Below are 22772 nucleotides of genomic sequence, written 5' to 3'. Positions count from 1 at the left end.
TAACGTTGTCACGGTGAGGCGGCCCCCTACCGGCCGCCTCTGTCCACAGCGGCTGTGTTGTTGTTGTTTTGTGACGTCGTGTACGCCCCTCAGGTGGGCGGAGCCCGTGATCCGTTCCCACCTGATGGTCGTTTGTCTGTCTATATATGTCTTGTCTTTGTACCAGTTGACCGCTGGTCATTACATCCTTAATTTGGATCTATTGCACGGGTTTTAGGTTTGCACACTTTCTATTAAACCATCCTTTTTCCCTGAGACTTGGCGTGATCGCTTCCTTTTTGTTGCTCACACCTGCCCGTCACAGAATGACCAGCCACCCTTCGGAAGCCGCCGAGTCTCTTTTCTTTTTCCTTCGTTCGTGGTCATGTCTCGTGGTAAGTGTTTGTCTGCGTGGTGTTTTGTGTGAAGAGCTTCGCCGTGCCTATGTGTTTTGTGTATGTGTGTAGCACGGCGAGGACCAGGGCAGTCTGCCCTGGGAAAGCTCTTCCTGTACATTGTTTGTCTGTCTGAAGAGTTTCGCCGTGCGTTAGTGTTGAGTGGCACGGCGAAGACCGGGGCGTCTTCCCCAGGAAACTCTTCATGTTGTGTGAGTGTAAAGTGTGTACGTGTGAACGGGCGTCTGGATCAGTGTGCGTGCTCGTGGTGTTGAATGTTCCATGTTTTGTGTAAAGCGCGGAGGCCGCTCCTCACTGTCGCCTCGCTCCCCGTCGTGTTGTGTTTCATGTGGGGAGTGACTGCGAACACGAGCGGCGCGTCGCTGTTATGTGTTTAAACCGAGCGCGCATGTGTGGGTCTCGTCCGTTCGTCGTCTGTACACCGTTTTTGTCTAGTCTTTGCGTGTGTGGTGTTCTTGCGTGCCCGTGATTATGTTGAATGTAATTCCACACATGCTCCTCCCCCTTGAGTGTGTTGGGGGTGGACCAGTGATGGTCCCGTGCCACGGGGAGTGGCACGGAGGGCGTCGCTCCTGAGGGAGGCCCTGACCAGGAACGTGGGGGGTTCTCCTGAGCAGGTGGAGGTCCCCTGCTAAGATGGAGACCCCTCCCCCATTGTAAGGGGGATCAGGGCAGTGCGCGTCTATGTTTTGTGTTGGTGTGTGTGGGTGTGTGTGTGTGCATTTTGTGTTTTATGTGCAGGTGCTTCTCCCTGGCGGTGGATCGTGGCAGTCCTGGGCCTTGTGGGGGTCTCCAGCCGGCAGGAGCCCCCTTATGTTGTGGGGTGACCGGAGCCCGGTCGGAAAGAGCCCCTCCCTAGAGGGCTGGGGCCCCCGGATGTTTGGGGACGATAGGGCTCTGGTCCGAAGAGCTCCTGCTGAAGATGGAGATCCTCCCTCCTGCTCGGGGTGACCAGGAGGCCCTTGGGGGCTGTTCCCCAGCCCGCGATAAGGGTGCTCTGGGCCTCGGTCTCTGGCGCTCCTGGGTTTGGTGGAGGAGTCCACCTCGTAAAGTCAGGCCCCGACTGGGGCTGACTCCCCAGGAGGCTGGGGTGGCCCCTAGCAGCAGGCAGGGGCCAGCTCCGGGAGGAGGTAGGTCCAGGAGGTGACTTGGCCACGCCCCAGGGAGGTAACCTGCACACATACACCCCGGACGGACACGGAGCCGTGGCCCGCCGTCCTCGCACCTGTGGGGCTATGCGGCTTAAGGCCGGTTAGGGCGTGAGGGCCCTGTGACCGACCGGGGCGTGGTTTTGTCTTGTTGACGGCCCAGTCGGTCCAGGGTCCCGCCCAGGGAGGTGAGCTGACTAATGTTATGTGTTTTGTGTTTCAGCTCGTGGACTGCAGGAGGTGTCCCTGCCTGTCCTTGCCTTCCTGCCCCTTCGTGTTGTTGTGCAGCCGCTGTGTGCCACACACCCAGTGGAGGGGAGTGCGGCTTGGTGGGGGGGTCTGTCACGGTGAGGCGGCCCCCTACCGGCCGCCTCTGTCCACAGCGGCTGTGTTGTTGTTTTGTGACGTCGTGTACGCCCCTCAGGTGGGCGGAGCCCGTGATCCGTTCCCACCTGATGGTCGTTTGTCTGTCTATATATGTCTTGTCTTTGTACCAGTTGACCGCTGGTCATTACATCCTTAATTTGGATCTATTGCACGGGTTTTAGGTTTGCACACTTTCTATTAAACCATCCTTTTTCCCTGAGACTTGGCGTGATCGCTTCCTTTTTGTTGCTCACACCTGCCCGTCACAAACGTGCATATTGTTTTGGGATGTTTACAATATCAAATGACAAATCAACATAAAATAATAACATACTCAGCCTAACATTATGCAAATAGGAAGCCATGTTTGTTACCACATAAAATAGTGTGATAAGCTCATTATGTATAGCGCAGACAACCGTATATGTGGAAAACTACAGAGCTTAACCACGTTAAGGCGTTTTAAAATTTAAGTGACATAACTAGAGTATCCATATTGTGTACAGAGTAAATAAGTCCTGACTGAAAATAATATTACCTTAGTGGACAATAGAACTGTTAAGCTAAAAGAATACCATAAAATATCAGTTCCTTTGGGAAATCTTTCAAAGTATTCAATGCAGCTTTCATTACGATGCAGTAGCATACATATTATTATTATTATAAGAACATTAGAAATAGCAGCAGAACATACCTGAAACGGCAACGGTCCCTTCACACTAGCCACGCAGGCGGACCTCATTACAAAAGTGCGCAACTATTTCCCTGCTAACCTTCTGGTGCTCCACACGGTCAGGTAATGGGCTTCACCCCCATTTTCTTGGGGAGATGAGTGAGGCGCCTCAACCCGCTCCGCACGCCTGCGGGGCCCACAGGCTCGTCCACACCGCAGGGCACATTCAAATGGTTCAGGTTGTCTAGCTAACTAATTAATTTAGTTGTCAAGAATTTGTCAAACCACATTTTCCGTCTCCTGAGAAAAGCTTCAAGATTTTTTTTTCAAAGTTTTTATACATCGGTTCACGAGCCCCTGTTATATATAGATTTATGAGGTGTCGTGTAGTGATATTGTGTGTTTCTTAAAGATTTAGACAAAACTCATCCACAATACTGAAATCATTTATATATTTATACAGCATGACTGTCTTGGCAAGAATTTCAGTCTTCAAAAAGAATATAGTTTTGCTCTAAATGTCTGACAAAGAAAAATGCAAAAATAAATAGTAAAAAAACAAGTAAGCATGCAGGTTAAAACAAGCAGTAATCAGTTAAATGATATTAAATTCTTAATACCTGCGTAGGCGAGGCAGATCCTGTGAATGGTGCCTGGCAGAGCGTTTGACAGGAAATGCAGATTTTGGCTGCTCATTGAGGGCAGCAACGTTACAATTATTGTACATTTTGCTTTAAGTCTCTTGCATTCATAAACTGAAGGTTACGAGTGACAATTTTAATCTAAGACTGAACTCAGAAGGGTACTTCATGACAACATGCCTGTACAAGAATACATGTTGTACAGACCCAATTTGTGTGGGCCTCATAATATCTTCAGTACATACATAGATATGGAGTGGACTCTGAATCAGAAACCCTCTTGAAAAAGAAAATTGCTCACCTAATGTCACCTCATTTTTCCTACTCAACATTTCTGGGTTTAAATAGCGCATAAATTGTTGTGCATAAATAAATTAATTGCCAGTTTGTCGATATAGCACCCAAAGCCTGATTTTCTGAAGCAATAGTGAACATATAATTTTTCTGGTAGTTTCATGTTGCTGGTGCTGATATGCACAGGAAAATAATTTTTGGTCTCCTGTAGGCTACATGATTTAGTGACCAGGGTTTTCAGGAGCCATGTCATCATAATAAGGTCCATCATATTCACCAGGGTTAAATGAACACGGATGATAAAAAGCTAGGGTTAGGGTTAAGATGTCGTCAGTAGGTTGCCTTATTACTATTTAGTTACTTATTACTTATTATTAAGGCCTATGCTTGGAAATTCTGTAATATAATTGTATAATTGTAATATAATTGTAACTAGTTGTAGCTATTAACCTTATGTAGGTAGTTAATTTTAGCTTGATAAGGTCAGGTTTGGAATAAAACGTTAGAATAGCTTTACACTGTTCGAGTCGCTGTTTTAATCTTTCATGCACAGACAACCGCACTATGCAAATAGATCATCAGACCTCCACTTCCCTGTCGTCACTTCACATGTACACATGACGGGCGTCTTCACGTTTGGCGCCTTAACTTATAAAAATGCGGGCGAATGAGGAATTGCCCCGCCCACAAATATTAGACGTTCCATATCAAGAGGGGTGACTGCATTAACAATTTTAAAGTATTTATCAATCAAAGTGAACTGTATTCGTATTCGGGTTTTTACTTAGAGCGCTGTAAACAGCACATGAAACGAAACAGCGTCTAGTAAGAACATCCATGACTGCAGTGTTGTTAAAAGAGACGAGCCGAGTAGTCCCCCCCCTGTCAGACGCGCGTAGGTCGGCCCGCCGGGTCGCATTTGGCGCTCCGCTCGCTCGCCAAGCCGCAGCTCCGGGTCTCAGCTAGCTGACCGCGGAGCGATGCGCTCGGTTACGCCGACATATGTTCACTGAACCTCGCGTGATCGGTCTGAAATGATGTCGGAAGAAGAGTTAAAGGTTCCGGAGGAGCTCTTCAAGGACGTGAAGTTCTATATAGTCGGGGACATTGACCAAAAGGTGAGATTTACTAGCTAGCATTGTTGGCTAGCACGTAGCTTGTTTTCAATGCTAGGTAGCTAAGGGCTAAGCTAGCTCGTAGCTAAGGGCTAAGCTAGCACGTAGCTAAGGGCTAAGCTAGCACGTAGCTAAGGGCTAAGCTAGCACGTAGCTAAGGGCTAAGCTAGCACGTAGCTAAGGGCTAAGCTAGCTTACGTCTGTCCACGCACAACCAACCGACCATAACGCACAAACGACCCCCAGTTTTGTCCCGGTCAAACGGACAGTTTAAGCGTTTCCCGGGAGGGTTTGACCGCCAACGTTCCGCTCCCCAGCCGGACGGAGCAGGCTGCGCTCCCGCAGTTAGCCGTGGAGCTACCGGGCCAGGCGCGTCCCTGAGGGGAGAGGCGGCCGCTCCCTCGCTCGCCGTCCCGGCTGTGTACAAACACGAGTCGCTGGTGTGGTCCGGGCGGCGGGAGGTGTGTGTGTGTGTGTGTGTGTGTGTGTGTGTGTGTGTGTGTGTGTGTGTGTGTGTGTGTGTTCGTTCTCCGGGGTTTAACCTGGCGGTGGTTCGGTGTTCCAGGTGGTGCAGCTGCTGAAGGCGGGGAAGGGTAAGGAGGTGTCGTACAACGCGCTGGCCACGCACATTATCGCCGAGGACGGAGACAACCCGGAGGTGGGCGAGTCGCGCGAGGTCTTCGACTTACCTGTGGTGAAGGTAAACCTGGCGCGCGCCTCTCACACACACACACACACACACACACACACACACACACACACACACTCCGCTGGTAGCTCATGAGCCATATGTAGTTGTCATGCTTTGTATCTTCTTCGTGTATGAATTGCAAATTTTGTATCTTACAGTTGAGTGTTTGTGTTTCAGCCCAGTTGGGTCATCCTCTCTGTGAGGTGTGGGGACTTGCTACCGTATCCTTCAACATTTGTTCCTGAGAGAGAAGGAGAGCTTGAATTTATAAAGTTGTTTGTGTAGATATCATCATGGCATCATGTATTGTAACCTTGACCAGTAATTCACCAGCGTTACAGGCTTTTCACCAGAGTCGGGGCAGCTGTTCTTTGGTGTCCGAGCGTGTTTGCCTCATGTAAGCCATTACTATCTGGTTGTTTAGTGGACTAGAGGTCTATTTGTCATTAACTTTTTTCATTTTGTGCCTCTGAACATGCAATCCCCTCACTTCCTTTTTTTTCACAGCTGGCTGAAGATCTCAGCACCCTGTGGGCCTTCATCACGTTTTACGGGGGTGAATGTCAGCTGAATTTCAACAAGAAGTGCACACATCTGGTGGTCCCTGAGCCGAAGGGGGTAAATAATCACCTCATCATACCTTTCTGGGGATTATGAGCGTCGCCTTCCCCATTTGCATGTTGATTTGGTCTGAGCTGGTCACTTTGAAGGTCGAACACAGGAGCACAGGGCCTTGGGACTGCCCTTCTCTTTCTGGACGCATGTTTACAGCCTGTTTTTGCGTTTAATGGTAACGGCGGCTGGGTTTAACAGCTAGTCGTCTGATGTTGTCTGCACCCTTTGTGCTAAGGGACGTGGGGGGGGTTGCTATGTTGGGCTGTTCGGTGGCAGTCTCGGCGGTGGGGTTTATTACTTCAGGGGGTGTTTGTTTTGCTGCTCTTTTGGGGGCTGTCTTGGAGAACGAGCTCATTTTATGGCGTCTTGTCTGATATTTCTTATGTACAAGGCCTGCGCTTTATGGTCTGTTTATGGTTGTGTTGCAGACAATGTCAGCTGGAACACCTAGAGTAAATGCTGCTGTCTTTATTCTGTTGTGAGGTTTATTATGAACTGAATTGCTGTTGCGTCCAGATGGTGCCCTTGACTGTTGTCTGAATTCTGTTTAAACCGTTTTCTTTTTCATTCTTTTGGCGGTATAATGGTACTGAGGAAGCAGTGTATGTCTGAGCTGTTGCATAAAAAAATTGTTCAATTAAAATGTTTGTTTCCAGACGAAGTATGACTGTGCGTTGAGACACAGCAGTATTAAGATAGTGACCCCTGAATGGATCTTGGACTCCGTTAAAGAGAAGAACAGGAAGGATGAGGCTTTGTACCACCCACGACTCACGTATTACCAGGAGGATGAGGAGGAGGAAGAGGGCAGTGAGGATGAGCGCAGCTGGCGTTCCGATGGCAGCTACAGCGACCGCCGCTCTCCTCGCAGCACGCGGTCTAGCCCCGCCTCCTCCAGAGAGGCGTCGCCCGCCAGACGACGCCGCTCGCCGTCCCCCAAGCCGGAGCGGCGGGCCGAGCTCATGTTCGACGACTCGGACGACTCGTCCCCAGAGAAGGAGGAGCGGAACCTGAACTGGACCCCCGCCGACGTGCCCCAGCCCAGCCCGGCCAAGCTCCGCCTGCAGCCCGGCAAAGACACGGGCCTCATTAACCTCTGCGCTAACGTCCCACCCGTGCCGGGCGGGGTGGGGCCTCCGGACGCCCGACTGGGCGCTAGCGGCCCCGGCGCACCCTCGGGTGTGGAGCGTCCAGAGCTGATTGGTGGGTGGAACCCGTCCGCCCGCCCACTGCGCAACATCACCAATAGCGGCGAACCACAGCAGGTCAACCGGACCCCCAGTGTCACTCACGTAAGACAAACTCGTAATGACATTTGCCACAATCATGCTGATATCTTTATACTACCATTTAAAATCGTAAGGTTGCTTCTAGGTGCAGGGTTTTCAGTTAGCCAGGCGTGTCCAGAACATCTCTCACTCCTGATGGAGGGTGGTCAGTTCTGATTTGAGTTGTCTGACTAGCAATTGCACTGCGTTCTTTGGGGCATGTGCTGGGTTTCTCCAGTGTTTGTATAAAAGTCTTCATATATAGCTAGTGTCATTTAGGGCTGCAGCTATTGAGCATTTCAGTAATCGAGTACTCTACTGAAAAATCGATTCGAGTAATCGGATAAAACGGATAATCAGGCATATAAACCTGAAAGTTTTTATTCTGTTCTCAAAAACGTATAGAGCTGGCATCCCCAAAATGCATTTGTGCTTTCAACACTTTATTCGAATGGGCACTTCAGAGTTTCAGGAGCTGGGTAAGAGGACTAACTGTCTTCAGCAGAGCACCCGATCCTGAGTTTGCTGGTATTGGAGCTAAACCACTGCGGGCTTTAAACGGCAAAAGCAAGCGTCTGTACTCAGCGTGGTGCTTGATGTCCGGCCTGGTTAAGGTGTTAAGACACACTGCAGGTTTTCTTCTTGACGAGGGATGTGTGCTGCTCAGCTGTGAGGTGGCTGAAGCTCTTTTTAAAGGTCCAGCCGGCCGGGTGCATGTTGTGGCAGCCTACAAGGCAGGTTGGGAAGGCGTGTGGTCGTATGTTAGAGCAGGAGCGCTCGCCTTGTTCCTCATGACCTTGATGCCTTCAGCCCACGTCACGTAGCTGTAGTCGCATCTCACTAACGGACCTGGCCTTGAATCGTACGCATTCAAATTCCCATCGATACGTTTGCGTGTCCTTTATACAGAGGTGGAGCCGTAACACGTCTGAATGCCCTCAGGGCCTGTGAGTGATCGTGTGATCTCTCCCCATGTCTCAGATCCTGCAGAGTCTGTCCGCATCTTCTAAAGGTGTGGAGCAGTCGTCTGCCGCGGCCCAGGCCGGCCTGCCCGGCCCGCTCGTCTTCAACCCGGCCAAGCCCGCGCAGCCGTCCCTGCCCGCCGACGCCCAGCAGCTGCTCCACCAGCAGCACCAGCCGGCCCACGCTGCCCCGCCCCAGCCTCCGCCTACACCACAGCAGCACCACCCGCCACAGATGCTGCAGCAGAACCCCATGATGCACCTGCAGCCCGCAGCCATGCAGCACCAGCCGGGCTTCGGCCCGATGCCCCAGCAGCCCCACCAGTTCCTGCCCCAGCACGTGGCCCAGCAGATGTACCCGCCCCACGCCCCGCCCCCGCCCCAGAACGCCCAGCATCCGCCCTTCACGCAGCAGCAGATGCTCCGCCCCTCGCCCATGCAGCAGCAGCAGATGCTCCGCCCCCCGCAGCAGCAGCAGATGCTCCGCCCCCCGCCCACCCAGCAGCAGATGATCCAGCAGCAGCTACTGCAGCAACACCGCATGCAGCTGCAGATACAGCAGACGCAGCAGCTGCAGACGCAGACGCACTTCCTCCAGCAGCAGGGGCAGATGCAGGGGCAGATGCAGGGGCAGCAGCACCCACAGCACCCACCCCCCACCCTCCCGCAGGCCCCGGGGCCCCCGCCACAGCTCCAGCAGCTCTACGGCCACGAGCCCAGCCAGGAGAGTGAGTCCCGCACAGCATTCTGGGTGGGGGGCGGATGTAGCCGCCCTACCAGATCAAACGTTTGGACATGCAACGGCGTGTGTTTTAAAGGCTAATCTAATGATTTTATGCCTACGTTTGGATCTAAATGGTGAAATAACATGCAGGTTATTTCAATGTCTGAAGACGGTCCTAAATGAATACGTTGTGATTCATTTAAAAGGCCCCTCAGGAACTTGACAACATCAGGTTTTTTAAAAATGTAAATACAGCAAAAGTGAAGAGAACTTGCATCCAAACGTTTGACTGGGACTGTATGTTGTTTGATTTAAAGTAAATGGAGATATCGCTGCTGTTCTCTGCAGTCTCAAACCCTCTGTGCTCCAGATGGTTTTATAGTATTATAAATTCTGTTGTAATTATACTGTTGCAACATTCGTTTACATTTTGTCTGCTGCTTGTGTGGAGCTGTAGAGGGAAAAGTTGATGACCGTAATCGTTTTGAGCGTAATGTTTTCTGTTCAGTTCCAGACGATGGCTTTTTGGTTGGCTGTGTCTTCGCGATCGCCGACTATCCAGAACAAATGGCAGACAGGCAGCTGCTGGCCACGTGGAAAAGGGTAAAGTGCCCCCGCAGACTGAGAAAATGGAAGGACGCAAGTTCGGCGGCTGGATGTGGGCCGGTTCTTCCAGACGCCGCAGTCCCTGTAAGAATGTGGCGTGTTCTGACCCGAGTCTCTTTCCTCCCCTCAGATCATTCAGGCGTACGGAGGCGCGGTGGACTCTGCTTTGAACCGCTGTACTCACCTGCTGTGTGAGAGTCAAGTGAGCAGCATGTACCTGCAGGTGAAGCTCCCATGTGCTCCCACCTTAATCTGCCCCATCCCACCTCCACCCACGGTGGCCTGACGCCCTCTGCTTTGCGCCCCCAGGCCCTGAGGGAGGGCAGGCGCTGTGTGACGGCTCACTGGCTCAACACCGTCCTGAAGAAGAAGAAGATGGTCCCTCCACATCGCACCCTCCACCTGCCCTTCAGCTTCCCGCCGGGAGCCAAGCCCTGCTCGCAGCATGTAGGCCCCGCCCACACACCCCACCCCCGCCCCCACACACCTCGCCCCCGCCCACACAATGGGCTCAGTGATTTTATGTGGCCCGCGAGAGCTTAAAAAGCCAAATTGTCCAAAAAAACAAAAGAGAAGTAAAAGTGAGCAATTTCCCATAATTGTTACCCGCAAAGTGACGGCATCTCGACACTGCAGTGTTTCCGTATCGATGCGATTTTCGCAATAAGTGTAATTGGGAAATACAAATAACGCGCCTCATTTATTAAGCTAAATACTAACAAATTTGTTCGCAAGTAGTTCGTAAAAGTGTTTAAACAAAAATGTGGTATTCATGAAAGTTTTTTTGAGTTTGTTTAGTTCAGAAAAAAGATCGCAATCTACAACATCCCCAGAGCATGTGCATATTTTACGTAAAAGAACATTTTGTTTTTGTTCTGTATAAAGGCTTTTAAACATTGAATTACTACTATTTTAATAAGACAAACTTTTAAAAACTTGCAGCATTAGTCTAACACAAATATCCATGCATTAGGTTAATGCAATTAGAGACATAATTTTAATTAATAATGTGTTTCTATAAAAGGAAGTACCCCATGGGATTTGATCCTTTAATGCAAATGGCTGAACTGGCACTGCTCGAAGATTTAACGCTTTCTGCACATAGACGTTATGATTATTTTTCGGAGGAAGAGTCCTGGCTTATTAGCTGGTTCCGTTTGCCACGGTATCTTCTCCTTATGCTGTGCAACACTTTGGGGCTCTAATTCGACCCACAAAAAGATCTTGCGCTGTTCCTGTGCATGTTCAAGTTTTATCAGTGCTTGGATTCCTTGCTACTGGTATGTTTCAAAGAGAAATAATGGCGCATTTCCACACGGGCCTGCTTGGCGCGGTACGGTTCGATTCGCGATGGTTTGTGAGTGTTTCCATTAGTACCAGGTACAAGTTTGCCGATACCTTCAGGTACTTTTTTCGTACCTACTCGCTCGAGGTTCTAACCGTTCCATAGCGGAAAACTTCTGTGACGTGGAGGAACAGCATGACACTGATTGGCCAGCGAGTGTCGTCACAGGTTGTGTCACAGGAGAGTGACTCCTCCACTATCGACTCCGGAGTCTCCGCTCCTTTTCTTGTTTTGTGCGTCTCGCAAACTGCAACCTTCTCTTGGTCTCTTCATTTGCTCGTTTCCGGAAAAAAATCCATAATTCGACCACAAGGTACACAAGTCCTTCCATCGCCATCTCGTCCGTTGTTGTACGGTGTTGTGGTCGCATACAAATGTCACGACACTACAACCCGCGCGCCAACAGAGACTCCACCCACATTGTGGTGGTCCACCATTGTAATGGAAATACAACGCGACCGTACCGCTCCGTTGCGAATCGATCCGTATCGAACCGTACCGCGCCAAGCAGGCCCGTGTGGAAATGCGCCATTAGTGACCGATCGGGTATATATCAGCCTACTTTAAGTCGCATACTTCCCAATGTGTTACAGCCATCATCCACCTTCTTCCACAATCAACTTAGTCACAATTTGACCTCCCCCAGTTGCAGACAGACTCTGGCGATTAACAGCAATTCTTTTTTTTTTTTTTTTTTATTTATTTTTTTTTTTTTTACTGTTTTTATGTCAAACTTTCTTTTAACCTCCATTATGCTGCGCTCGACTGATGATACACTATTAACTTGATCTCTAATTTCTTTCCAAATCCTGGCCTTTTCAGGTGCCGTGACTCTGGTACTTGCACTACTAAATAAAAATGTCTGGTTAGCGTGCACTTGAGTTAAGATTCTACCTCTGAGATTACTTTTCTTCTGGCGTTTCCCTGTCATTTTGGCATTTCTGGCGGGTGTGCGTTGCCTTTTATGGTCTTTTGGGGGCGTCACTTTATGCAAATCGGGTATGTTGTGAACGCGCTCCTGAATACACAGGTGATTGATATTCATCAATGTACGCATGTGAATCCGAAGAAAATCGGTGTTTCCGACATGTTTGTAAATTAGGCAAAAATATTTTGTTCGGTTTAATTTACGAAAACATTTAAGCACACCTTTACTAAAACATTGGGATCATTGGGCCTCATTTATCAAAATGATCAGGAAGAGAAACATCGATGCAGATAGAAGGGTGTTTCAAGAAAGATGGGAAAGCGATGTTTGCGCTTCAAGGAGAAAAACGGGTATGAAGCGGTAGCGGTTGTCAGAGTACAATATATGTCGGAATTTTGCGACCAAACACGGAGCTAAGTATGGCAAAATTAGCCATCAAGAAAAAAGACGAATTGTCAAATAATTAAAAAGCAAACTGCGATCGCAACGGAATGCAACAAAACGACAGTAAAAGCTGCTTTGTTGTGGCTAAAGAAATCGCCGCGCTTCAGTCTTTTTCAGAGGGAGCATTTTTGAAGCAATCACTATTTTCACAGTAATTTGATATTTCAAGTTTTGAACAAAGTAAATGTGATATTTGATCAATTTTTCTTTATTCACTTGGATAGTTAGATAGCGCTATACAAATATATTTGATTTGATTTAGTTCTCCCATACTTAAATAATTGTGCAAGTATATGGGGCAATAATTATAAAACTGTTATACAACCATTAATTATTTTACAAAAGAAAGCAATAAGGATAATACATGGGGCTGGCTATAGGGATCATACCAATTCACTATTCCTGTCGTCAAAATTACTCAAATTTACAGATCTTGTAGATTTGCAAACAGTAGAAATAGCATTTAAAGCAAAAAACAAATTACCAGCAAATATTCAGAAACTATTTATTGAAAGGGAAGAGGGTTATCAACTAAGGGGACAGTTACATTTTAAAAGAAGAAATCTTCATACAACACGTAAAGGGTTCTGTATTTCTGTTGTTGGAGTAAAATTATGGAACATTCTGAGTATGGAACTAAAGGAATGTCCAAACATGAAAAAATTTAAAGAAAAGTACAAAAATATTATTTTTAAAAGATATAGGGAGGCTGATTGTGCCTGATTATTATTTATGTATATACATTGTAATAAATGGGAATTTAGGGGATTGTGTATATGTCTGTATACGCTTGTACTTATGAGTGTATGCATATACACTGGATATTTGTTTGAAGTTATATAATACAAAAATATATTCATAGAGTTAATGAAATGGTAGTTTCAGTATTTATGAAATGTAATTAATTGAGGGGGGGGGAGAAAAAAAAAATATTTTTTTTTATTCTTTGTAATAAGCTTTGGAGAAGGGTGGGATTAAATAAGTTTTATACTTCTTCCCATTCCTTTTCAAATATGTAAAATTGTTTTGTTATCTGTTTTGTTTTGTTTTTAGTATTCCATATTTGAAATAAACATTGAAAATAAAATAAAAAAATAAAATGATTTGATAGTTTGATCATTGATTGATGGATGAATGGGTTTCATAACCTAACAAATTTAAAGGATTTATGTTAACAAACATTTTTTTTTTACATTTATGCAAATAATTTGTAATATTTGTAACTTTTTTATTACTTATTCAAGTAATAAATTCAGAGTTATTTAACATTGAGTAGGTACATTTATAAGTTACATATGGCCCTCTGTGGGTAACGATTATGCTGATGTGGCCCGTGGTGAAAATGAGTTTGACACCCCTGATCTATGCAGTCAAACATCAATTTGCTCACTTTTAGGGCTTTTGGTTCTAGAGAAATGTAAAGTTGTGTGTCATCTGCATATTAATGATAACTAAAACCATGTTTGTTAATTATATGTGGTAACGGAAGCATATATAGGTTGAATAGTAACGGCCCAAGAACTGATCCTTGGGGGACGCCACAAGATATTTTTTTGACTTGTGGAGGAAGAGGTACCTAATGCTACATAGTAATCACGCCCAGTTAGGTACGATCTAAACCAGTCTAAGACTAAGCCACTAAGGCCTACCCAGCTCTGTAGTCGATCAAAAAGTATTTCATGATCATTGGTGTCAAAAGCGGCGATTAAATCTAGCAGAAAAAGGACTGAGTTTGCCTGCATCCTTAGTCAATCTCAAGTCATTTACAGTGAACATTGTGTTCATTGTTTGGGAACATGAAATGGTGGTTTTCAGTATATTTGTAACTGTAATCCTCAGATTATTTCGGTTACCGGATTTTTGGACAACGACCGAGATGACTTGAAGCTCATGGCGTATTTGGCAGGCGCTCGCTACACGGGCTACCTCTGCCGCAGCAACACCGTCCTCATCTGCAAAGAGTGAGTCTTTATTTATTCATCCTTTCAATTCTTCATTCATTCATTTTGGTCTCAAATGAATGGATGTTTGTAAGCTTTCTGAACTCTATAGCAAGGCCATGCCTGAGGCAATATACTTCTGGGATAAGAAAGTGCATGAATCCTATAGGATGGCAGTGTGAATTCAGTATCGCGATAACGGTTAGCTTGCGATATATCTGCCCGCCCTCTTTATTTGTTCCACTTGCCGGCAGGCCGAGTGGGCTGAAGTACGAGAAGGCGAAGGAGTGGAGGATCCCGTGTGTCAATGCCCAGTGGCTGTGTGACATCCTGCTGGGCAACTTCGAGGCCCTGCGGCAGGTCCAGCACAGCCGCTACGCCCAGTTCAACCTGGTCGAGCCTCTCGCCCCAAACCCACACCTCGTCCAGAACCTGCTACGTAAGGTCCCGCCCATCCACAGGTGGCCATGATAAGTGAAACCAACAGGATGATATGAAATTAACCTGCTGCCTTGAACTGACCGGCAAGGCAGATTTGGTTGGACCAGAACTCCGTATAGTTCAGTGTTAAAAGTTGCAAGCTTTCCTTAAATAGCTGTAGCTCTTTGACGTTTTCACTTGTTTGACTGAGGCGGTGTGTGTTTTCTTGGCCAGTTGCGTGGCGGACTCCCGTGAAGGTCTCCCAGGAGGCATTGGTGGTGAGCTTTTTTTGACCACTTTGTGTTGTTGTTATGAGTCACACAGGACATGGTTTGGCCTCTTAATTGGAATTCTCCATTGCTGGAATCCAAAATTCATTACAGCTCCACACCAGGTGAAACCTGTGTTCAGAAGCAGTTCTCGTACACGTCCGAGGTTTGGCTACACTCTTCCTCCTGGTAGTAAGAGCAGTGACGCTCAGGCAGGACGTTGTAGCCACACTCTGTGGGGTGGTGGGGGGGGTGTGTGTGTGTGTTTCTGAGTGCTGTCTCTGGTTGGTCCACAGAGCCTGCGGCTGCAGCAGAAGCAGAAGCAGGTGGAGAGTTCCTCACAGCCACCCACCAAGAAGCCCAGGTGAGTGTGTGGAGCGTGTGTGGACGGCTGGAGCTGGTCAGACCCCGGCCTTGTTCTTCAGCCCTAGAAGATCTCTCCAGCCTTCTTGTCCATGTTTGACACTTGGAGGAATAAAAAAAAAAACTAAACATCCATCTACATGATTCCTGAGAAGAGGTGCGTTTAGAACGCATACGTGTCAAAAGGTGTAGCAGCACCATGTACCTATTTAAGCATGTTAGAAGCTCCGTCTACCTGGGGCTCCATCGTGAGCTTCGCCCACTTCAGCGTAGACCAGGGGTGGGCAATTAATTTTTACAAGGGGCCACATGAGAAACCTGAATTGTGTCAGAGGGCCACACAAACGAAAATGCAAACGTAATTGCAGTGGCTCCGCCCACCTCGCGCGAACTTCCCCGAACGTCGGAGCCGCCGCGTGACATTCTGTGCAGTGTTGTCTGAAACGATGTGTGGTAGTATAAAGAAACATCCCTCAAAAACAGGGGAAGGAACATTTACCTGATAAATTTTAATGTTTCATGTTTGAAAAGTGCTGGAATTTAGGCTAAAGTACTTTAAAATGTTTGAAATTGTAACTACTTCGTTTCACAACAAATATCTGTCTGACTGAACAGTTCTCTTGTATTACGTTAACAAATACGAATCTCTTGTAATTCCAGGACAAAACATGAGAGAACAAGAAGACGTTAAGTTTGGGAGGTTTGAAAAATAAACAACCATGAAATAATGTTATTAAAAACGAATCATTTCGAGTATATGTATAAATATTTAACTTAATTTAACTTGGGTTTAACGTGCTGGGAAATATTGAAATGGACCTTGAAAGTGACATACAAGTGCTTTAATTCCACCTTATAAAGGTGTATGAACCCTGTAAACATGACATTGTTCATTGCACCGAGGCGCGGCGCGCGCGAAGTTACAAAATTCAAGAGGTGCACGACCTCGCGAATCGACAGCGCGCGAGGCCACCGTAATTACGTCATTTTCGCCGCGCGGACCCTCGCACTGCGTCAAGTATAAACCAGGCTTAAACCTAGCTTTAAAGCACTTCTACGGCACTTTCAAGGTCCATTTCAATATTTCCCAGCTGACTCAGGTTCTCTCTAAGCTCGGGATCTGGAACGGAAAACCCTGAGTTTTCGTTAACTCTGAGTTTACTTACCCGGTTTCGTCACTGAATCCGCTTTCTGGAATACCCCCCTGTTCAGTCAGCTATTAGTTGTGAATCGATATACACTAGGGCTGCACGATATATCGTTTCCGCATCGTCATCGCGATGTACGCATGCACGATAGTCACATCGCAGGATGTGCGATGTTATTTAAAGCAATGAGTAACAGTGACGCGTCCAGTCATTCTTATCAGTCAACACCTGAAGCGGCCCCTCCCCCACTTCGCGTTCAAAATGAGTGGAGAGCAGAGGGAAAATACAGAAAGAGAGGATTTAATTGCAAAAAGGAAATCAACGTCAGATATATGGAACTATTTTGGCTACAGAAAGGATGACGTTGACCAAAAACAGTGTCTTTGTCGACAATGTCTTGCAGTTGTTGCCACAACACGAGGCAACACGACTAATTTGTTTGATCATCTAAAACGCCACCACAAAGCTCTGCATGACCAGTGCAAAGCCAGATCTGGATGCTATCCAAAACAGAACTGTTTTAGATGCATTTGCTAGTGTCACACCATATGAGAGAGGTTCCAAGCGACAGAGAGAAATCACTGATGCAATAACTTTTCACCTCGTGAAAGATATGGTACCAATGAACACAGTTACCAAAGAGGGATTTAAAAAAATGCTCCGGACCCTTGATAAGCGGTACGAGTTACCGTCACGCACATATTTTTCTCAAGTTGGCATCCCACAGATGTACGAGAAGTGCAAGGCACAAGTTGAAGTGGAGCTGTCGCAAGTATATTATTATGCAACTACAACAGACATGTGGTCCAGCCGGACAACGGACCCATATATAAGTCTGACTGTCCACTTCATTACTGAGGATTTCCAACTGAAAAGCCGCTGTTTGCAAACGACATTTTTCCCGGAGGACCTTACAAGTGAGAACATCGCAACGGGGATGAGAGAAGCAGTGGCTGCTTGGAGCCTTGATGAGGGACGTCAAGTCTGCATTACAACAGACAACGCAGCCAATATGGTCAAGGCAGCCGCCCTGAACAAGTGGACCAGGCTGCAGTGCTTTGGACACAGATTGCATCTTGCTGTTGGTAAGTCATGAATATGTTAAGGTATAAAACATTATATAACATGCAAGGCTGAACTGTGGCTAAAATATTTGGTTGTTCTTAACTTAACTCCTCAACTACCGACATCAACACTTTTTTATGTTTGCCACCACAACGTTTTGTGTAATAACGGTTAAACTTAGTATTAGCGAAGTTAGCCAACCTACTAACGAACGCTAAATTGGCCGTTTATGGCTGTCTCAGATACAGACTGTGGGTGTCAAAGTAATAGGATAAGTGTCTCCATTCATAGGTGATTCATAAGGTTAGGTCACCTTACATTTAAGTGTTGACAATCTAACAAGTTCTACACCAACATTTAACTGATGGTAAATGAACATGTAACATACATACATACATGTATACTTACATTCAGTGAACATGCATACAGTAACAGTTGCTTGTCGTTATAGGGGCACATTTTAAAACTGTAGGGCACATTACTAATAAAGTTCATGAGGCATATTCTTTGAAAATGAATATGTAGCTGTTTTAAAATGTAAAAAAGTATGCAGAAAATGTTGTCTTAATTTAATGAGCTGTAAAACATGTTGAGCATTTTATTGTTCATATTATTATTATTATTTTGGTTCAAAGCCAAGAATTACTTAGTATGTTGTGCTGTCTTTTCCCCTAGAAAATGCAGTCAAAAATGAAGAACGCATCAACCGTGCTACAGGTGTCTGCAAGAAGCTGGTGTGTCACTTTTCTCACAGCTGGAAGGCCAGAGTTGCTCTTGAAAAAGCTCAGAAGGAACTGAATCTACCATCACATTCCCTCATATCAGAGTGCCAAACAAGATGGGGTTCTAGACAAATGATGATGAGCAGGATACTAGATCAGCAGAAGGCTTTAACACTGGTCCTGTCTGCAGAAAAGAAGGTACGGCATCTAATTCCAACCTGGCAAGACATAGACGTCCTGGAATCTGTAAGTAAGACTCTGGGCCCACTTCTGGACTTCACGGATGCCCTTTCAGGCGAAGACTATGTAAGTGTGTCGTATGTGAAGCCAGTTCTTCATCTCTTTAACACTTCAATTCTGCAAAGGCAAGAGGAAGACACAGACCTGACAAAGAAGCTGAAGAGTGAGATTTTGGACTACCTCAACGGGAAATATGAAGATGAAGCTACTCAGGAGCTGCTAAATATGGCATCTTCTTTGGACCCTCGGTTCAAGATGGAATTCATCAGTGCAGACAACAAGCCCAAAGTCAAGGCCCGACTGACATCAGAGATGCTGGAATGTCAGGAGACTTCAAGCTCTAGCACTGAAGTGGAGCCCAAAGTTGCTGACACATCCCAGGCAAAAAAAGCCAAGAAGTCCTTGGGAAGTTTCTTTAAACAGAGTGGAACTGCTGCAATGGGTGATTCTTTTCCGACCCTTAAGGATGCTGTGGATGCAGAGTTAAACAACTACCTGCTTACACCTTCAGTTGACAAAGAGGATCCACTTGCATGGTGGAAAACACACAAAGTGAGCTTTCCACATCTTGCCAAACTTGCACGCAAGTATCTTTGTATTCTCCCTCAGAGAGGCTTTTTAGTGCAAGTGGAAACATCATCACTTGCCAGCGTTCTTGTCTCAAGCCTGCAATGGTGGATAGACTGGTATTTTTATCCAAAAACCTCTAAGCTTATTTGAGCAGTGCAGCTCCAGATGTTTAGTTATTAGATTTTACTGTATGCAACAGTTGAGTTTCATTTAAATTAAGAGATTTATTTTATACATTAGAAAGGTTGATGGTGTTCAAAAGGTTAACCTTATCTTTGTTTAGACACAATCACCAGCAGTTGTTTTACTTTGGCACTGAAAACGTTATTTTAAAACCTTTAGTTTGTGATTCAAAGGTGCCATGTGGATATTATTATAACTTTATTTAAATTTATATTATTTTATATCAGCATGACATTTTAAAATGTATGTATACAACTCAGGGAAATGTTGTATAGCTGCTATTTTGTTTACAGCTTGAAAATAACTTCATTGTTAAATAAAAGGTTCATTCATGTTAATTCCCTATTGAAGCTTGTTTTAATGCTGTTTCAAATGAACACAGCGATGTAGAAGTCTGTAATCTTCTACTGTATTCCTTCTATAATATATCACTCATATATGAGCCACTTACTTAGGATAAGAATTTCTTAGTAATAAACATACATTGTCTCATTTACCTTTTCTCATTTGTTGGGTCATTTACTTCAATTTTTGGTCAGCTCTGGTGAAAAGCTGCATTGTTTAATATTGCAATATATATTGCAGAAAACAGAAATATCGCAATGTCAGATTTTTCCAATATCGTACAGCCCTAATATACAGTTACAATTTCAAGCATTTTCAAGTACTTTAGCTTAAATTCCAGCACTTTTCAAACCTGGAACACAATGAAACATCAAAATTCGTCACGTAAATGTTCCGCCGTTTGCGCAGGTTCGCACAAGGTGGGCGGAGTCGAGCGCTACGGAAAGTATAACTATAGTTTAACTTGTTGCTGATCACCTACAGTGTTTCTCGCACAGCTCACACACACGCACGTACGTCCACATGGAATTAACACAAACGTAGCGCTTTCAAAATAAAAGCGTCACAGTTGTATTGCACGCACGACATTGATATTTGTTTCATTTATGATTGGCCTCTCGCGGGCCAGACAGGGAAGCACAACGGGCCGGATGTGACCCGCGGGCCGTTGTTTGCCCAGGTCTGGCGTAGACCCCCGGTGCAGGATGGCTGGGGTTTTAGGTGGAGGTGTTGGGAGGTGCCTGCTCCGCGTATGACATCATGTGTTGTCTCCACCCCCCAGGATGGAGGAGCTGCCGCCACCCACCAAGAAGCTGCCGGCGGAGGCCACGCCCTACGTGTTCTTCACGGGCTTCGAGCCCCTGCAGACCCAGCAGCACATAAAGGTACGTGAGCGTGATGCCTCTCCTGACCTTTCACCTCCTGACCTTTCACCCCCGCCCGTAAGGGTGAGGGCGGCTGCTTGTGGGACTGTGCTGCCTCGTCTGGGTGGAGATGAACACATCAGGGAGAGGATGGATACACAGCAGCTCAAGAGCAGAGGGAGATTTGATGTCTCTGTCTCTCTCCCACTGTTGCAGAAACTGTATGAGCTGGGTGGTGAAGTAGCGTCCAGTGCGCAGAAGTGCACTCATCTGGTGGCCAGCAAAGTCACCCGCACGGTCAAGTTCCTGACGGCCATATCTGTGGTGAAGCACATCGTCACCCCCGAATGGCTACAAGAGAGCTGGAAGTGCAAGACCTTTGTGGGTAAGCACGGCCGGGGGGGTGAGGGGGGGCTTTGTAAGGGGGGCAGGGATTGGGGGAGGAGCTGGAGGGATGGGGGAGGGGATTCTGGCTCACATGGAAACGCACAGCCAACAGAAGCGCCTGTGCAGACACCGTGACCTTGGGGTGAACTGGGTTAGAACATTTCCTTTTAGAAGAAATAAACACGTGTGTGTGTGTGTGTGTGTGTGTGTGTGTGTGTGTGTGTGTGTGTGTGTGTGTAGATGAACAGAACTACATGCTGCACGATGCGGAGGCAGAGGTCCTTTTCTCTTTCAGTCTGGAGGAATCTCTGAAGAGAGCCCGCACCACGCCGCTCTTCAAGGTGAGGACCCCTCCTCCTCCCTCTCTGCTCCTCCTCCTCCCTCTCTCCTCCTCCTCCTCCTCCCTCTCCTAACATCTCCCCATCCTCCTCCCTCTCTCCTCAGCCCAGTCTGAGCCCAGCCCAGTTGGCTGTGTGCCGAGTTCTGGTCCACTCACATGCACTTTAATTAGATGTCACGGTGAGCAAGCTCTCTAGCAGACACACTCACTTTTGTGTGTGTGTCTCTCTCTCTCTCTCCAGGGAAAGTACTTCTACATCACCCCAGGTATCTGCCCAAGCATCAGCACCATGAGGAGCATCGTGGAGAGCGCTGGAGGGAGGCTCCTGTCCAAACAGCCCTCCTTCCGCAAGTTCATGGAGCACAAGCAGAACAAGGCAGGTCCCTCTACCGCCCTCACACCTGCAGTGCCTCGCTACACCTCCGGGCGGCGCTGCTGCACGTCGCTGCTGTTTCTTTAGTTTGACCATATCAGCTGTAAGCGACCAGCCCGCTTTGGCTGGTCATATTACCTGTGGTTGGACGCTGGTGTGATTAAAAACGTTCATGTATCCACTGTAATGTGTAGACAACAGTTTTTTTTCCTTAAGTAAAACACTTGGTGACTTGAAGCCTGTTTATTCAAAAACCTTAACAAGCTAATTTGTTTATGTACTTTCCCTGTCTGGTTAGTTGGGCGTTATCTGTGCTTGTTGGGGTATACGTGGTTCTGAGTATGTTGGCTCTCCTTTGTAACAGAACCTGCCGGAAATTGTCCTGATTTCATGCGACAACGACCTGCATCTCTGCCGCGAATACTTCCTGAAGAATATCGGTAAGCGTGCCCTCACGGCGAACCCCGTGTACCCACGTTCCTGCTGGTGCTGGTTGCCAGAACAAACCCCACCCAGCACTCCAGGGGATTAGATTCACAATGGCTCTGTTTTTGGATCTATTTTCCTAATCCATGTCGTGCTTTCTGTGGTCCTTCTCCCGTGTAGATGTGCACAACGCCGAGTTCATTCTCACAGGCGTGCTCACTCAGACGCTGGACTACGACTCATATCCTTTACGCTGACGGTAGCTGCCAACTCTGCACCTTTCTGGTTTCTCTTTCACCGCTGCCTGTTCTGTGGATTTCAAGTCATCTAAACATTTACAAATTGCTTCCCAAACTGGCCGCTTTCCTTAACACTCACACGTATAAATTCACGTGAGCGACGTCCTCGTGAAGACGTGAGGTGGACACTAAACGTTTCCTCTGCTTCGCAGGCGGTTGGAATGATTTTTAAATAAAAGTTAAAAAAAAGAATATACGATATACAGGTGTTTCTCATTTTTAATGATCTGTTTCAAAAGTACTTTTGATGTTTTTTGTAGACAACTGATGATCAGAAAAAAATTGCTGTTATTTTTAATGATTTGTTTAAATTATGGCATATCTTCTAGTTCGTTTTTACTGTGACGTTCATGTCTTTTGCTTTTGGAATAAAAGTCTTGAACTGTGAAGTTGCCTGCATCTTCTACAGTGAAACCCCCTCCACGGTCGCCCATATGTTTATGTAGCTGTATTATGTCCAGCTGTCTTGGCTTTGAGATGGTCACCTCAGGTTTCCGCAGGCTGCATTTATGCAATAAGCTTGTGATGGTTGTCTTGATGGGGCTTCTGTGGATTCTTGCTGTAGAGTGGGGAGGGGGGGGGGGGGGGGGGACTCCTCTTTAAA

At 46.7% G+C, this 22772-nt stretch overlaps 2 protein-coding genes across 2 annotated transcripts; both read left to right on the top strand.

Moving 5' to 3' along the window:
* Positions 1 to 4377: 4377 nt before the first annotated feature.
* paxip1 (PAX interacting (with transcription-activation domain) protein 1) lies at positions 4378 to 22557 on the top strand. The gene is made up of 21 exons (XM_076981589.1): positions 4378 to 4635; positions 5198 to 5332; positions 5501 to 5544; positions 5657 to 5720; positions 5831 to 5941; positions 6595 to 7230; positions 8188 to 8896; positions 9401 to 9495; positions 9629 to 9721; positions 9808 to 9945; positions 14055 to 14176; positions 14410 to 14594; positions 14810 to 14853; positions 15141 to 15208; positions 20262 to 20364; positions 20560 to 20728; positions 20971 to 21071; positions 21312 to 21446; positions 21808 to 21883; positions 22050 to 22110; positions 22250 to 22557. The coding sequence occupies exons 1-21, from the start codon at positions 4552 to 4554 to the stop codon at positions 22263 to 22265; spliced, it is 3189 nt and encodes a 1062-aa protein (XP_076837704.1). The 5' UTR covers positions 4378 to 4551; the 3' UTR covers positions 22266 to 22557.
* On the top strand, positions 15256 to 20253 carry LOC143482963 (E3 SUMO-protein ligase ZBED1-like). Its single transcript, XM_076981590.1, has 2 exons — positions 15256 to 17440; positions 18096 to 20253. The coding sequence occupies exons 1-2, from the start codon at positions 16828 to 16830 to the stop codon at positions 19100 to 19102; spliced, it is 1620 nt and encodes a 539-aa protein (XP_076837705.1). The 5' UTR covers positions 15256 to 16827; the 3' UTR covers positions 19103 to 20253.
* Positions 22558 to 22772: the final 215 nt, after the last annotated feature.

The sequence above is a fragment of the Brachyhypopomus gauderio genome, chromosome 19 (assembly GCF_052324685.1).
Source record: "Brachyhypopomus gauderio isolate BG-103 chromosome 19, BGAUD_0.2, whole genome shotgun sequence".
NCBI lineage: Eukaryota > Metazoa > Chordata > Actinopteri > Gymnotiformes > Hypopomidae > Brachyhypopomus > Brachyhypopomus gauderio.
The sequence above is the reverse complement of the archived record's forward strand: the minus strand, read 5'-3'. Positions and strand labels throughout refer to the sequence as shown.

What these genes read in the sequence shown, in the direction of transcription:
- paxip1 (XM_076981589.1), top strand. Translation starts at nt 4,552, where the DNA reads ATGATGTCGGAAGAAGAGTTAAAGGTTCCGGAGGAGCTCTTCAAGGAC. An exon ending in TCCGAGCGTGTTTGCCTCAT is followed by an intron (nt 5,721 to 5,830) that starts GTAAGCCATTAC and finishes TTTTTTTCACAG; the next exon opens with CTGGCTGAAGATCTCAGCAC. An exon ending in CCACCCACCAAGAAGCCCAG is followed by an intron (nt 15,209 to 20,261) that starts GTGAGTGTGTGG and finishes TCCACCCCCCAG; the next exon opens with GATGGAGGAGCTGCCGCCAC.
- LOC143482963 (XM_076981590.1), top strand. Translation starts at nt 16,828, where the DNA reads ATGACCAGTGCAAAGCCAGATCTGGATGCTATCCAAAACAGAACTGTT. An exon ending in CAGATTGCATCTTGCTGTTG is followed by an intron (nt 17,441 to 18,095) that starts GTAAGTCATGAA and finishes CTTTTCCCCTAG; the next exon opens with AAAATGCAGTCAAAAATGAA.